We start from the raw sequence: 17,874 nt of genomic DNA, 5'->3' as shown, positions 1-17,874 counted from the left end.
AGCAACGATATCAAAGACACTGCTCAGCTCCTCAATTTTATCCGAGGAATCAACTAAACTTTTGAAATAACGGAGGAGTTTTTGACAATGGAGTCTCTGCAAGGACAAACACGGGGAGAGGACTTGTTTGAACGGGTGTCTGCTGCCATCGAAAACATGAAGCTTCCCTGGAGTAAGCTTGTTAAATTCGGAGATCCATCTGTGGTGACGTTAACGGGGAAAAAACGTTGGCCTGCTGAGGAGAATCCAGAATAAAGTGAAAGATGAAAACCCTGACCAGGATGTCATTTTCCTCCACTGCATCATCCACCAGGAATCTCTATGTAAATCGGTGTTACAGCTGAATCATGTTGTGAATCCTGTGGTGAAACTCGTCAACTTCATATGCGCACGGGGACTTCAGCACCGTCAGTTCATTGCGTTCCTGGAGGAAACTGATGCGGATCACCAGGACCGGCTTTATCACTCCCGTGTCCGCTGGTTGAGTTTGGGCAAAGTGTTTCAACGAGTGTGGGAGCTCAAAGAGGAGATTGGCGTGTTTTTGGAGCAGCAGGAGAAGACTGATGAATTTCCTGAGCTGAGCAACAAGAGCTGGATGTATGACTTTGTGTTTGCTACGGACGTATTTTCACACTTGAATGAGCTCAACGTGAAACTGCAGGGGAAGGAGCAGTTTGTGCATGACATGTACACAAACGTGAAAGCCTTCAAATCCAAGCTGGCTTTATTCTCCAGGCAGATTTTGAACAAGTCATTCACTCATTTTCCTAGACTAGCCATGCTGAAAGAGGCCGGAGCAAAAGTAAAGAAATACAGTTAGTCACTGGATGCACTGCACGGAGAATTCTGCCGTCGGTTTTTGGATTTCGACAAAATTGACAAGTCACTTCAATTGGTGGCCCTTCCTCTGTCACAAGACCCCGAAACAGCTCCAGAGGAGCTTCAGCTCGAACTGATCGACCTTCAGTCCGACCCTGCCTTAAAAGAGAAGTTCAGCTCTCAAACTAAATGATTTCTATGCTTCACTCAATGATGCCGCGTTTCCAAATCTAAGGTGAAAAGCGCAGATGATGTTGGCTTTGTTCGGCTCTACCTTCGTGTGTGAACAGACCTTCAGCATCATGAACATCAACAAAGCCAGCCACAGATCCAAGTTAACAGACCTACACCTCAGATCCATCCTGAGAATCGCCACAACAAAACTAACTCCAGACTTTGATGCGCTGGCTAAAAAAGGAGACCAACAACACTGCTCCCATTAAAATGCGTGTGTCTCCGTGATACGCACGTTGTTAAAATAAACAGTGCACGCAGGTCAAATATAACGCTTCACAGACTGACTTGCTGCAACTGTTTCGTCCTTGCACTGGTTGTTGTTGACTTTTGGCACCGGGGAAACAAATTGAATAAAAGGAACAGGACAAGTACATCTGCATCTCCTACCGTTTTTGAAAAAAAAGACAGTCAGGAGGAGAGTGATGGTGATATCCTGAAGGATAACAGAACTTTCAGTGCTTTAAAATAAAATGGTCATTTATTTGATTTTCAGTGTTTAAAGACTCATTTCGAAGTCAGAGATTTTATTGTAATGCTTTTCTTCATTTTCATTGGAAAGTAAAGCACGTGTTTTCTCCATATCCCAAGATGTGTATTTTTCCCCCAATGAGGTGATGTTTTCAAAGCATGCCATCTATCTGCTCCTGTTCCGGCCCCTTTGTCAAATGTTAGAACTCAATGTGGCCCACAAATCAAAAAGTTTGCACACCCCTGTTATATACAGTCACAACAGATTTGAGATTGGTCTGGTTTTAAAATAGGGGCCATTTTCTGAAAGGGAACTAGAGTTGGTGTATTCCTTATTGGAATTGGTTTTAAAGCATAATTATTTTTATTTGGGAATGAACACTTCCAACAAGTTCAAGCAATGGGAGCAGCAATTACTCCAAGCTATGCCAGTATTGTTGTAGGACATTGGAAAAATGTATTCCTTTATGATAGTGTTTTTGCTATTTAAATAAAATCTTACATTTTATTGATAGTTTGATGGTTTGATCAGGCAACATTGTTTTTTTAAAGATGTTTATTTAATGACTGCATGAACAAGACAACTATTTTTTTAAAGCTTTACCATGACCTACAGTAAAGTGAGTTTTTTTTTTTTTTTTTTGGACATCAAGTTGAGCAAACCATTAAAGAATGAGAAAATTACTACTACTTTGGCTAAAAAAAAAAAAAAAAGCTTGAAGAGTAACATAGCAAAGGGTCAAATGATTACAGCAAGCAGAATGTCCAGTAAAGAGAGTGAATTACATTTTAAAAGTTACATTTAAGCAAAGGAGTTATCTGGTCTCCCTTAATGGATTGTATAGCAAAGGAAGCTCTTGCTCATAAGTCAGGTTTATACAAACCTTTTACAGAATATGGACCTATGGGCTGTAAGGCTCCTACAGAGAATTCAAATTTAATTTGAATTTTAATTTGAACTTTATTTTTGTCTTGTACTCTTCATATGCCAGCTATTAAAGAGATCATCAGGAATAACTGGAGGATTTTGGAAGGAGATTCCCTGGTTCATGACATAAAAGGAAACAAACCTGTATTTGTGAACAAAGAAGAATAAATGTGAAAAATATGTTGGACAGTACTTCAGGAAACAAAAGGAATACCAAGTGTCAAGTTAAGGACACATTTTCTTGTAATAAATGTAGCCAGTGTAAATTATGAATTCGACATATTTCTTTTTCTCTAACATTGAGATTAGTCACTGGGCTCCTTTTTACTGTAATTTTGAAACCATCAATGTAGTCCGTGTTGCTGAATGCTTGACCTGTCACTTTTATACAGGTAAGACTATGAGAAAAATGAAATTTAGGATATACGAACATTATTATGAGATTAGGAAGAAAAACAGTAAGAATGCATTGTACAAACATACTTAAAAAAACAGAACTTTTAAAGCTTCTTACACTTTAATGTTATAGATGTCATTGATCTGACATCGAAGGGAGAGATGCTGAGAATTTATTAGATTCTAAGGAGTATGAGTGGTAAAACAAAACGGATGCCACTCAGAGCTGACTTGAATGACCATTAGTTTTATTCTTATATTTGGATATTATTTAGTTTCTAATTAGGGTTAGTTAGAATTTTTGATACACATTTTTACTGGTTTATTGGTTATGACCTCACGGTGTGAAGAATTTGTGTGTATGCAAGCTGTATTCATGTTAGTCCAGTAGGATGAAAGCACTTATTTTTATTAAAAAGAAATGTGTGCGCGCGCACAAAGTCTATCTCGTTCATTTAAACCTTGTTTTTGGTATTTTTAAAATGTTCAAAATTAAACAGAAGCATACACTATCATCATTAATATCTGAAATATTTTTTTCTATGTGGAGGGTCTACAACTTTTACAAGAGAAACCTGCCTCTGCTATTGTAGATCTTAATTTGAAAAGGTTTGCTACCCTTACACATCTACTAATCATCTGAAATACATCTGCTGTTCTGTCCTCCATCTGAGGTTTAAGAACATTGACCAGTCTCTGCTCCCGTTTGTCAGTATGGATACTGAAAGGGTAAGCCAGTCAAAAGTACGTTAATGCAGTACTGTGCAACCACATAAGTTGAATCATTAAGAAAGTGCCAACATATTTAAAAAATATGCAAGCTAACCCATTCCCCCCAAAAAGTGCTCCACCAAGACTTTTTTGTTGTTATTACAAGGTTCTACCATCTGCAGACAGTGCAATCTGTATAACATATTTCTTGCTACAGAATTTCTGACCTGCACATGTAAGAGACTGCAGTCATAAGATATTCTGAACAAGCCTATTAAAAGGTGAAACCAAGCAATGTAGTTTTGTTCTTGTCTACCTGTTTCAGAAAAGGCAAACATGTAATACAATGCCACACACAAAATAAAAATCAGCATTTCAAATTTAAACTGTAAAAAGTAATACTAGTATAGTACAAAATAAGAAAATAAGTACACTGAAAAAGGTTACGATCAAATGAAGTTTAGTACTTGGCACCTGTGTTATGATACGGCAAGTAACTATTAAAGCATCATAGACTACATATATTATACTATATTCTAGGCTACATGGCAAGCAAAAAATTGGCGCAAAAGTATTTTCTTTCTTTACAGCATACTTTTTAATGTCAAAATATTGAAAATCAAAACTAACAAGTGGTACCCCCTGTGACGCTACCAGCCCAGCTATCTGGAATTTTGTAAATAACTGCATATCATTTGTGAATATTAATATGATTCATATGCTTGTCCTTCAAATGTAAAAGAACCATGTGTTATGTGTATATTAAACTACTGGTGCAGAAGTGTGTGTTGAACGGGGTTTGTACAGTACTGAGTTTCAAGGATGTGTCCACAGTGTACCTTACTGGAAAATAACAGAAATGAATATAAACTATATACTTGTGCAAATGTATGTTTTAATAGTAGAAGCTGGACTTACAGACTTACCTTAGAAAACATCAAGAAAATAAGTTGAAATTAAGTGCTTTACGATGTGCTATAAAAGTTTCAATGTGGCAAGAAGACAGGATGTCTAGAGCTAAAAGTTTTTTTCTACTGTCATGGACAGAATTTACCAAGTTTAAAACGTAAAAGCGTTTTATTGCTTTATGGCTTCCTAGCAGCTGCACATCTGACATGTACGCATTTTTAACACAGAGATGTTAGTTCTGGTTTAGCTTGGGAACTAAAGTCAGGTGACAAAAAATTATGTCATTCAAGCTATCCCAGCAGTAATAAGGGATATTAATTTAAGAACTCTCTCAGAGAGAGACTGTCCATTTTGTATCTTGTCTTGGACATAGAAACATCCATTCAGCACTTCTGCCTGCCTGTTATCTGTAAGCAAGACTTGGGACATAGTCTCTCTCTCTTAGATATACATAGGAATATAGTAAAGATTAGTTTAGAGGTTTTCTATATTTGAGACTGTCCTGCAATGTTGTTTTAAAATATTTCCAGCGATTCTGAACTCTGTAGTTACTGTATTGTTTGAATACTCTTTGTTGCTGATATTTGTAAGAGATATTTAAGCTTTTACAGTACTTGAATATGTATTTGGCGAAACTGTACAGGCCAATTCTAATAGTCTGACACGTGGTCAAAAACTACCATTTGGATAATAGTAACATAGCTGCAGTGGTGGTGCTGCGGTAGTGCTGTCGCCTCACAGCAAGACGCGGTCTGGTTTGATTCTCAGCTACAGCGTCTTCTGTGTGGAAACATGCGTGAATGGGCTACCTTCGTTGAAGGTTGTGTGTCAGGGCTGGCAACTCGGCACATAAAAATCTACTGCCAATCATTAGCGGACCGGAGTTCCACTGTGGCGACCCCTAACCGGGAAAAGCCAAAAGACACAACAACAACACAGTAGCATTGGTCACCCTTTAGTAAGGGCCTCCGAGTAGCAGATAGAAAGGGGTTTGTAGCAGTGATAACTACTTTATAGTCTAGGCAGAAGGGGGCATAGCTAGTAAACTCGTGCCAGCCTTCCCCAGAAGTGTCTGTGTGTTTGTATACAAATCAAATTTCAAAGTGTGCGTGGGTCAACTACTTGGGCAGGGACACTAAGCACTGGTTGAACAGGTCTTGGCATGACCCCTCAGCTGAGATCTTAACCCTACAGCTGTGCCAGTGGGGAGTCTTATTAGGGATCTGGAGAAAGAAGCAGAAATCAGCCCCAGACTGACTGTGATCTCGGTGTGCTCGAGGGAAATTGTACTTTACTGCGACGGTATTTGTAATCCTCCCATTGTGTACACCCCTCACTGTTGCCAGTGGTGAGGATCGAGGCTCCTTGACTATTGGGCCACTGCAGGGGTGTCACACCCCCTAACACCCCTGCTACAAAAATTCTGAAATTTCAGTACCTCAAAAAATGGCAATCGTGGAATCTGTATACTGTCAGAGTTGCATATTACTGTTTATGGTTTTTAATGTTATATGTTTAATGCATATGTTTCTTCTTTGCTGATCTTCTGTTTTGCTACATGTCAGTCAGCTATGTATTCCCAAGGTTGTGTGAGACTTGGAAGCACATCTAAGGACTAGCACTCTGAGTCAATGCAAACTATGACCTCTGGTCTCATCTCCTTTTCTATTTGGGAAATTTGCAAATGTATTTTCCTGCTTGCCCTTCCTTAATTTTTGGGGACTGTTTTTGGGAAAATTTAAAAATTAGCTTTTCAAGTTGTGACTTTACCATAGGTTAATGCGATATCATTGAGAGAGGTCAGTGATGCAAGTGTAAAGTTTCTAGATTTTCTTCAGTGACGCCAGTGCAAGGAAATGGAAAATTTTAAATTTCATTTTATATATAATGAAGGAAAGTGCTGTTTGGTAGTTTATGCACTGCATGCTGTAGTGCTAAGGTACGTTTCAGGACATCAGCAAAACAGTTTTAATATAATGCTGTTACTGCATTCACACAATCGTTAATTCATCTGTGGTGCAGAGTACAACTGGGGTAGCCAGTGCATTCACTCTAGCACAGCAGTCCTGTACAGCACAACTACCACTTGTTTACAACACATGACAGTCTGTAGGGAACAAGACACATAATCGACCACAAATTAGAAGTCTGCCAAACACCACTTACCAAGTCAGCAAAATACTGAACTAGATAAACACATTCAATTACAATTTAACTGTGGGAATGCACAATCTGCACAGGGATTTGCCTCCCTTGTGAAAGTTCAATGTATTACTGTGGCAGATTCTTTAAATTAAATTTGATAAGTTCTGATGTACTGCTCTTCTGTGAGCCTCATTTATGCCATAATGAGAAACTGACAACGAAGTAACCTACCTACAGCTGTTTACACATCTAATATGTTGCACTACAGCAAGAGGACCTCTGTGCAACCCAAGGAAAACCAGTTTCTTTTACGCTTCTTTTTCTGCACAAGACACAAATGCTTTCTGCCATTAAGTGCAACATGGCACGGTACTCACTGCAGATATAATTAACTCACAAACATAGATACCAGTTAGACACTATTTTAACAAACATCTAACACAGAAACCGTCTTGCATAACCAGCAAAATGTTGCCAGTAGAAAAGATTGACACGGCTTTGATGGTATTTGAAGTTCTGTTTACAAAAATGGACACAGACAGAATATATGTTAATTGCCATTAATAGTGAATACTGTGTTTTAAGTGATCATGAATTATATACATACATACACACACCATCTTGTGGAATAAAACTTTTAAAAATTACAAGCATCTGTGTCACATGTACACCAGAAGGTCATGTTTTTCAGTGACCGACACGCTAAAGACTAGCATCTTAACATTACTGAGTGGACAGCAGCACATCAGAGTGACCATGGATTCAAAATCATCTGCAATAGTGTAAAATTTTTAGAATGCTTTGAACACTGTGGGCACATCCATCAAAAAAAAAAAGAGAAAAACAGGCTAGACAGAAACAACCATGAATCACACAATGCATGACACAGTAAACTTCTTTACCACAATACAGCTCAATGCATGTAAAAGCAGCTCATTAAAAGACAATATAATTTGAGGAACGATTCTAAGGTATGAAATGCTTAGTTTGTAATTACAGGCTGTGAAAACAAACATTGTTTTATTCATAATTTAAAAAAGTGTGTAGTACGAACTCCTACAGTGAAACCCTACCCCTACATTTCATGCTAATGTCACCAAGCAAACTGATGAGCAGACATCTGAGTGCATCTACAACATGGCTGCATGCCTTAGTAAAGGGGAAAAACAAATATCTTTTCTTGTACATCTGTGGTGTATATACAGAAATTAAAAGTTTAACTTAACTGCAACAGCAGTTGCTTGCTCAGAGGCGTCTACAAAAGTGTGGTGTGCCTGTGAATTGGTGTTTATTTTAAGGTCTTTAACAGTACTTTTGCAAAGATGCAAAAAGAACTTGTGTACCTTCCTCGGCCATGACCCAGGAAATACGCACTAGAACAAACGCTACCGGTACTGAGAATTTACACAGCCCAATACAAGAACTGGCTGTTTGGCAGAAACCTGGGCAACTGGAAGAAACCCAAAAGGACAACAACCATGAAACTGACAAAAATACAATAACTAGAGATACAGGAATAACATTCAGAAGATGGAGCTGTGACGTCAAACATTAACCACTACAGCACAAGAGTAGAACCATACTTGAAAACTCAAGGGATGAATAAACCCTTGCCAATAATCAAGGGACCCAGATTAGAAAGGCATTAAGAGGAACAGGCCCTGGCCTACAAGCATGAGCTCCAGGTTTGGGAGGCACACAAATCAAATTCAGGAGACTTTGAAATAGACAGGTTCTGGCCAACAAGTATGGGACCCAAATTCGGAAGGAGGTGTCAAGGCAGTCACACCCAGGCCAATAAGCACTTAACCCAAATTCAGGGGATAGAGAGAGGGACAGGCACAGGCCTTGGCTTACAAGCACTGAACCTAAACATAAGGTACAAGCACAAGGCAGCTGTTCACAAGGCTCCATAGATGACATCTTATAAATATGGGATAAAAACTCAGAAGATAAAAGTCCCAAGAGCACACCCACCAAATTAAAGGTGCACTAAGCTTTAGCAGTAACTAACATCATGGGACAAAGGTCTCAAAACATATGTCATACATCCAAGCCATGTAAAGTGTCATTGGGCAATTATCTTAAAAAGTAATTCTTCTGCTTAAAGGATGATTTTACAGTCACTACATAAAATGACAATCCCTGTTTGCAAAGCAAGAACAGAAATGCATAAAGGCAATGCAGTTGTTCACCAACTGCAGTCTCAAGCACAGCACACAGAAAAAGCTGGTGTAAAAATGCTGAAAGTTAGTAATCTCTTGAAATGTTTACCAAAATAAACATTCAGAATTGTGGCACTTGGGCAAAAAACTCCCAATAAGGGTCTATGCCACTAAAGTCTGAACAAACTTTGTGCAATTCTGATTTAAATGGCAATTTTGCAGTTGTGATGCTGAATGGCATATCACCACACAGTTGCAGCAAAGTTTATGGTATGGGGGCTAAGAATCTAGCAAGAAAATTTAGTTCAAAGATTAAGAAAAAAAAAATCTTCACGATCATTTAGTGGACCATACAAGCTAACAAAATGCTACCTCACCAGTACACAGACAGCTGCCAAGCAGCAATCCGAGTGAAGCCTCAATGCATGGAAGATGATGTGGCTGGGTGCTGATCTGCATACGTAGAACGGAGAGTGTGTGGGAGATAATAATGTGCCATTCTGTCAACAGGGATGAATGCACCAGAGGCAGCATATACCATTTATGCTATCCTACATATAGCCCTTGTGTATTATGTGCAAGGGTACTAGAGGGGGACATGCAGTGGCTAAACAAAGTTAACCATTTTATTTCACTACAAAACTGCAATCGATGCTTGAAACAAGTATGGCTCAAGCAGCAGATCCCATCTGGCCACTTAGAATATATATACAGTTAATAAGGGGGGACAGATACCCCCATATCAGTCCGAGCTTGCAAAGAAAGATATTTGGCAGCTATGGCAAACCGCAATGGATGGATGAATATAATTTTTCAAAACTTATAAATGGTGGGCACCATTCAGACCCAGTCGAGCATTTCTGCTGCACTAAAAGAATCACAGTTTTCTGGAATAAAATGCTTGGCACAGCAGCCTTCACTGCACTAGATGGGGGTATTTGGCTACAGTGGGTGAAAGGGAAACAGCATGTGCACCCACACACATGTATCTGTGTTACTTTGAAGCGTATACCATTTGACCCTTCTAAATTTAATGTGTTGTACTTCACTTTAATACCACAGCTGGAGATCACTGCGCTGAGTGGGGCAGTCACTTCCCAGCAAACAATAATACAGCTTACAAATGTGTACGCCAACATAAAATCAAAAATGTTCACCCCAGTCAAATACGGAATTGCAGCACACTGCAGCTGAACTACAGAAATATCAATTAAAGATTTGTGGTCAACAAAATGAGAAGATTTGGCAGATAAGTGCATTCAAAATGCTGTTACTGTTACCTCAGTTTTATGGGTGATGTGCAATTATCTACCTCAATTTCATTTTTCACACTTCTACCTACGAACGGCATTATTTGTTACTTAGTAAAGCCAAGCTTTGGACAATTCATCATGTGCCACATGGAAAAGCTGCTGCTTCTTTATTAAGAGGTTTTCACTACAAATACTGTTGCATTCTGGATAAACAATGTGGTTAAAAATAATATAAAATATTAAGGAGAGACTGAATGAAAGTTGCTGTTTTACTGTTTAATGATTTCATTCTGGAAATGCTGTTTTGGCTTAAGTTTGCAATTATAAGCCAACCAGACTTAATGAGGATCTGCCACACTGCCTATGAACTGCAAACTGCCAATGAATCTAGTTACCAATTTAAAATTTAGAAGTAGCTTTCTTGCATAGCACGCAACTGCTAAAATAGAGCAAACTGATCATGAAGTAAACCAAATGTATGAATTTTCATGAAGCTGCAATGGACTACCAGACAGCATTTACGATTCAGATACTTTGGAAAGTGTTGAATGTGGAGTGAAGGGGGACTGCAGCAAAGTAGTGCATCTTTTAAAATGCTTCTTTTGTATACCACCTAAGTGATACTTTATACTTTTAAAACACACACACAGTAGTCAGTCCATGACTGTCACTTCACAAACAGTGCCATAAAAGTTAAAATATTAATTACCTGTTCTCCTAACCAGTAAACTGTCCAAGTAAAAAAAAAGCATACCCGTACTTACAAATGCAGAGTCACAGTTTAGGCCATTTCCATTGTAAAAACCAATATCCTCAGGTAGCTGTTCCATCACAGCATCTTATGGCTACAATATCTATGCATCCTTCCTTCCACCTTAGCAAGCAGCTGCCCTCCACCCAAATAAATTCTTGGCAATACAGAGCTAGAATGCAGTTAAATACTTTTTTCTTTTTTGCTTCTTGACTACCTCAGCTCTCTCATTCGGTTGAGCATACATCTTTAAAAACTATCCCTGCAGTTCGTATTCAGTGAGTATTTATTTACAAAAGTTTTTTCCTCATCTTACACATGGGCTTGTACGGATACCAGAGAAGTCAATTTACCTGCTTTGGTCAAACAGGCAAGGAGCTCTGCTGAAAAGTAGACTAGACTATTAGCATAGTCAGGAATTCAACTACTACATCTAGGTACTATACCTCTACATTAGAAGAGTGCTTTATCGTGGGCTTGTGATTTTGGTACAAAACATTTTTTGGTTGTTCTGTTCCAAACCCATGAGGATAATGGTTTGTAAATGGAACATTCTTCCAAAAGATGAACGTGGTTTGTTTCAACTGTTTTGTTTCACTTGGGTACTGGATTATGGCATCTGGTGAGCTAAGTGTTGCAATTCATTTTGCCAAAGTCTACTGCTATTTACTTGAGTAGTTGTTTCAATAAAAAGCTTTGTAAACTTTTTTGAAACCATGGCCGAAAAAAAACTGTATTTTCCCCAGTGACTTCAGTCAGGCATAGTTCCACAGACTTTAATGAACGCATATCTGCACATTCGTAGCAGGCGTCCAATAAATTTTACAGACCTGTACTATATTTTCACCCAAAGTTGATGTGACTAAAGTTAAAGATCACCCTTACTCCTTAGCAGCATCAGCAACAGAAATGTTTTCGAACAGCTTTTGTCTGGTTTTCCCCCCTTGTGGATTTAACAAAAAATATTGGCCATTAGAATGAAGATCCTAATTGGCAGCCCCTGCAGCACATACAGTTGTGCAGAAGGTAAGTCACCCAAGCGTGACAAAATACTTAAAATGCAGACTCCCCCAGCATGCATGTGTACAGAACGTTCACCTGCCCTAAACCTCAAGGAAGTGAGTAGACAGTGTTCTGTACACAGATATGCAAGGGAGGGTATTTAAGTACAGAATGAACGAAAATTGTACTTTGCACTATAATGGTTTTGATCTGGAAGTGTTTCACTGTTTTAGTTTCATTTGCAAATATTATAAGCCAACCTGACCAATTTCTGCGGACTCCCGCTACTCTGTGTGTGTGTGTGTGTGTCTGTGTGCACACATGAGTACGCACAAAACACTCCCTTGTCCTAAACCTCAAGTAACTTTAACCACTGATCTTCCACTCCCTTCTTGGAGAGCCAAATACTACTGTCAACCCTAGTCAGCTGCTATTGTCAGCACAGAAATTACTGTACTGTTAGCAAAGCATTTTTCTGCCACTGGCAAAATGCATTTTCTTTGACTGTGGGTTTCAATGAATGTGAGTTTCAAGAGCAGATAAGTTTTAATGCAAAGTCTGTTTTCATTGTGAGACTGCATTGCTTTGTTTAGCAGATATATATATTAGTGTTTGTGCTGTAAAATGCAAAATAAAACTTTCAAATGAAATCCAAATCATCGCAGTAGTGAAGCAGCATGCACATTACAGTATTTATGGTAAATGGGGGAGAAATAACCAAGGAATGGGACATTGGAATGGCTGCAGGGTGGAGGCTCCATTCGACCATTATTTTGTGAGAGGGGGAGGGCAGTAAACTCAAAGACAGTCCCGGCTGAACTATACCTCTCAACTGTCTAGATTTTTGCTTCTTATTTTTGGTTTGTTCCTCATAAAATTTGTGGTTTTCTGGCAAATCATTTAAGAATGAAGTCACTAAATAATGACAGACATTGAGTTTGACGTCATAACCTTCAGAAAAATGTATGCTAAAGCAAGACCTGTTGTTCTATCAACTGTCTTGAGTTTATACAAGAGTAATTTTTAGTACTGTTTGTATGTTCTCCCAATACATTTGGCCTTGTCCAGATTTCCTGCATTAAGAGGCCGAGAGGTACATGCAAATAAATCGCTTTATAGAATTAGGAATATCCAAACCTCTCACATGTCCCCAACTTTTGGCTCAAAATATTGCTCTCCCCCTAATAACTCCCCTATAAAATGGCAATTTTGGAAGAAAACTTGGAGGATTTACAATTTTATAAATAACTAATGATCAGAGTTATAGATTACTTTTATTTCAGAAATGCATGTAGATGCCCTTATTTTGTCAGCTGCTCAAGTTAACAGTACTAATATTAAAAAGGTGTCCCTTCTTTGACAGGTTCCCAGCTGTAGTGTGTGGCAATTTTATACTTTTGCATCACATTTTTGGTCAGTTTTTCATAAAATTGTGTTTTTTCTGGCAAATTAGTGGCAAATCATTAAAGACTGATGTTAGAAAATAATGGCAGACATTTGAGTTTCAGATTTCACACCCTTCAGAAAATTCATACTAATGCAAGACCTGCTACTAGTCTATTATTGTTCTAAGTTTATAAGAGCAATATTTAAAATTTCTTATTTTTGGGCCTGTGTCCCACTTCTATGTATGGCTTTGTCCAGATTTCTTGCTCTGAGGTTGATAGGTATGAGCCATCACTGTCAGCCAGAGGCATTTCAAATTGTGACATACTTGTTGCACCCCACTCCCCACTGTAGTGGCTTTGGATGTGTCCAAGCAAGGCAAGGAGCAGTTATGCAGTGTAAGTGTGGAGAGTATTCCCCCATCCAAGGTAGACCACAAGTACAACCATGGCTTTTTCATCTGTCCTTGATTTTGCAGAATGTTGTGGTTTTCGGTCATTTTTATACTGTTGATTTGTGCTTATTATTGTGAAAATGCATGCTGTTGCAGTGCCCTGTTGCTCTGTGTTTAAGTAGCAATGCTTTAATGACCATCAGGTAAGCTTGTCGGAGATTGTCAAGATGCAAGTAAGGTTCAATAAGCATACCGTTAAAGAATTACCAACATTGAAAGCCTTTTTGTTGCTGCCATGAAGAGAATATTTACATAACTAGATAACGTAAAAGCCTTAGGTATTGAAATGCATATGACATTATTTGTAATAAAGGACAGGATTACAGTACTTTCAGAAGCTCATTACATTTGTTGGAGACTTGTAGTCAACTTTGCAGGCTTTACCCATAAACTAAACAGAATGCCAATCTATCATGTGTGGTCCATAACTTGTGCAGTAATCCTTTAAGCAATTTATCTTGAGCTTGTTTCTTGTTTGCTGTTCATTTTTTATTTTGATCATGTCTTCTCTATGAAACAAGTAGATAGACCTGCTGCCTGACAACAACTTTTTTGGATAAGAAACATTTTTACAAGTGGGGGTATCACAGAGATTGCTACGTTCAGCATGTTACTTGGTAATTTTACAAAGTTGAATATAAATTATAATTGGAACTGCTTTTCACTGGCATTCCAGAAATGTATTTAAGCAATTTATTTTTTCATGCCTCACAACCTTCGTGTTTCCATCTAGATATTAAGTAAGTTGTCATGTAGCCAATGCATTAAAATATTTTTTTCTTCTACACGTCATTTTGTCTTGGACTCTCGTAATAATGGTTTGGCACCAAGGGCAGCGTATTTAAATTAAAGTTCCAGTTGTTGTGGTTTTGAGCATAACTCCACCCCCTTTTAGTTGGCCACACCCCTTCCCACTGGCACCACCCATTCAGCTGTCTCCTGCAGCCCCCCCTTTAATTTGAAGTCACCAGCCGCCACTGCAAGTAGCCAGTCAGAAAATTACATTACTATCAAAACTGACACTATACATAAAGTAAAACTTACTGAAAAAGATAAATCCATGAGTTTACTAAATTCAAGAAATGCATGGTCAAAAATAAAACCATTCAGAAAAAGAAATTTGGAAATGGCACTTTTAATGAACAAAAAAATATACATTTTTGTTCCTTTGTAATATATATATATATATATATATATATATATATATATATATATATATATATATATATATATCTACACACACACACACACACGAGAATTAAGAAGTACAGCAGCTACCATACTTGTAATACCACATAGAGCAGTTATGTAAAGTTTTAAAAAATCTCACTGTTTAACATTACTTGCATATTTATACAGTAAGGAATATCTAACACAAGCAAAGTAAATACATAGAGTAAATCTCATTTGTACTTTAAAAGCACTTTTATGCTCCGTACCCACCCAGCCCAGAGAAGTACATCTGCCCTTAAAGGATAACTCTGCCTTGGAACTAAAAAAAAAACATTTATTTTCATTGTATCTTTGGGTTCTGAGCTATTTTAATGCTTCAAAATCACTCAAGTTCTTCTTTTACAATTTTTCTGTGTTTCCCGAAAAATGGCAGATGGGGCCTACCTTGGTAACGTGATCTTATTTTCCTGCTTTCATTCGTTCTTCCCAGAATACATTTCAATCCACTTTATGAGTCATACTAGACATAAGGAAGTGGTGTCGTTTTCTCATGCCATTAAGATAGAATGGCAAACACACCTTCTGTAACAGGGCTACTTCTGTTTTCCTGACTGAGCCTCATTTGTGTGTCTGTCAGAGCTTGTTCTATGCTATAAATAGCTGTTAGCTACTTCCAACAAAAGAATGTAGGTAAATAGCAGGCTTTTGTGATGAGAACTTTTGTAGTTCTAAAAGAAATGACAGACCTTCCCCCACACTGTCATGCTGAGGCGTGAAAAATCTCACGGCAGTAAATGACCCTTGCTGTATTATAAATAGTAGGGCTCCCAACAAAGTCTTGTCTGCTACTTCCCAATGCCTTCAGTGGGAAGGTTTTTTCTCTCTCATGAATGATGCAGAATTAAAATATGCTTTACTAGTTCCTTAATTATTCTGTCATGTTCACAATCCTTTTTTTTTTTCTATTTCATATGTATATATACTATGATCACCAGGAAAGTGAACTGGTCCCTAGACATTTCTCAGCCATGACTTGGCCTACACTGGCAAAGACAATAACAAGTATAAATGCACTTAGCAATACAAAAAAAAAAATACTGACATAAAGACATTGACTGTGTTGCACATGCAGTCTTGGTCAATGTGTGGCGTGACCAAGTAAAATATGACTGTATACATTAATCATGCTTAAGTCTACTATGTTGTTTATTACAAATAATGATTTGTATGCACCCATATTGTGTGTGTGCGTGTGTGTGTGTATGTATATATATATATATATATATATATATATATATATATATATATATATATATATATATGTATGTGTGTGTGTGTGTGTGTATGTGGGTCCCGAAGCCATAATGTCAAGGGTGTGGACTCTCGAAATTGTAAAACAAAGATGACATTTAAAAACATGTTTCTGCAGGGGCAAGCCCTCCTGCACCCACCACAGCCCCTGCAACCTAAATATACTAATTCTGAGATTGCTGTACATTGAAGAGAACGGTAATGTAGATTATACAGTGTGGAACGAAACATTACCATTCTCTTCAATGACGTGTGATCTTGGAGTTAGTATATTCAGGGAGTGGGGGGGGGCTTGCTCCCCTGCAAAAACGTTTTTAAATGTCATTTTTGATTGTTTAACAATTTCGAGATTCCACAATCTCGACATTATGGCTTCGGAATTGTGAAAGTCGAGAGTGTGGGATCTCGAGATTTCGTAGTGGACCAATATTTTCTGACTTCTCTAAATGTCACAGAAATCTGTAATGCTACATTTAAGTTATCTTAACATAAATAACCAACATTTAAAAAGATTAACATTTCAGTATCGTGTTGCTGCTTATGGAAATTTGTAAGAAGTGGTGACAATTGCCTTTAAACTCTTGACTGATCCCTTTCATAGCAAAACAAAGCAATTGGGAGTGTTAAGTTCTCCTCCTCTCTGCAATAAAACAGTGGAAAACAGTTATACAGCTGTCTTTTTTTTTCTTTAACAGCTGCTATGTTTCTGACATTGTCAGAATTGCCCATTTAAGATTGACAGCAGTTCCTGACTAGCTAAACTAAGATTTAACTGTGAGCAAAACCAAAAAATAAGTGGTTACGGTAAACTGTGCTTCCAAAATCCAGTCAAACAGCATAAAAACACTAGAAGCAACAGACCAAGGCTGCGAAATAAAAAATACAAAGATTTATTTCCACAACAAACGGTGAGCGCTTTCGTGGACAAAGCCACTTTATCAGACAATGATTATAACTTAAAAAACTCCTTTTATACCAGTTCATGACAATTAAGCAAGTGCAAAAATCTCCACCTTCATTTAAAGCAACAGAGCAAACAGCCATAAGAATTGCAATAGCATGTTACAAACATAGTATCATATGTAGAAAATATGACAAATAAATATTATAACAACCAAAGTGAGTTCCTATACAAATAAAAATTAAAAATATAATAATTTAAGCAAGTCCCTTCCTAATAAAACGGGCTTAATGTTAATCTTGTCATTAAGTCCCATCCCCATACCAGCCTTGAGTCTTACAATCCATTCCAGTTCTTTTGTTTCAACTTTTAATTTTAGGTCACCCCCTCTGAGACCTCCTAACACCCTGTCAATCACCATGAAGACAAATTTATGTGCATCTCCATGAGCTTTGACATGTCTCGCTAGAGCATTGGTTTCCAGTTCCCTCCCTATATCATACAGATGTTCACGCATCCGATCCCTCAGCCTTCTGGTTGTCATTCCAACATAAAATGACATACAGATCAGACAATAGGCCAAATATACAATATTTCTGCTATTGCAGTTGGCTGAGAGTCTGAACATAAAAGCTCTACCCGTATCTGGGTGTTTGAACTCCCCACTATCATTAATTACAACTGTTACAGGGTAGGGTGGCACCTCGACCCATATCACCAACCTGTACATTCCCCTGTTGTAACTTAGGTACACATAGAAGTCTCTTCAAATTCTTCTTGTTCCTGAAAGTGTACCTCGGGGTCTCACCCACTAACTCCTTTACAGCATCATCACTGCACAAGATATTCCAGTTCCTGCAAAAAA

The 17,874-nt window shown here is 38.0% G+C and overlaps 1 protein-coding gene across 1 annotated transcript in view; it reads right to left on the bottom strand.

The window, feature by feature from the left end:
* The window catches only part of MRPL12 (mitochondrial ribosomal protein L12), a 339,601-nt gene extending 322,075 nt beyond the window's left edge, over window positions 1-17,526 (bottom strand). The window contains exon 1 of the mRNA XM_044069725.1: window positions 17,350-17,526. Within this exon, the coding sequence (XP_043925660.1) occupies window positions 17,350-17,526 (177 nt within the window). The remainder of the gene's footprint in view (window positions 1-17,349) is intronic.
* Window positions 17,527-17,874: the final 348 nt, after the last annotated feature.

The sequence above is a fragment of the Protopterus annectens genome, chromosome 4.part0 (genome assembly GCF_019279795.1).
Source record: "Protopterus annectens isolate FY-2018-M chromosome 4.part0, PAN1.0, whole genome shotgun sequence".
Taxonomy (NCBI): Eukaryota; Metazoa; Chordata; order Ceratodontiformes; family Protopteridae; genus Protopterus; species Protopterus annectens.
Note: the sequence above shows the minus strand (reverse complement) of the source record. Positions and strands in the feature narration are given on the sequence as shown.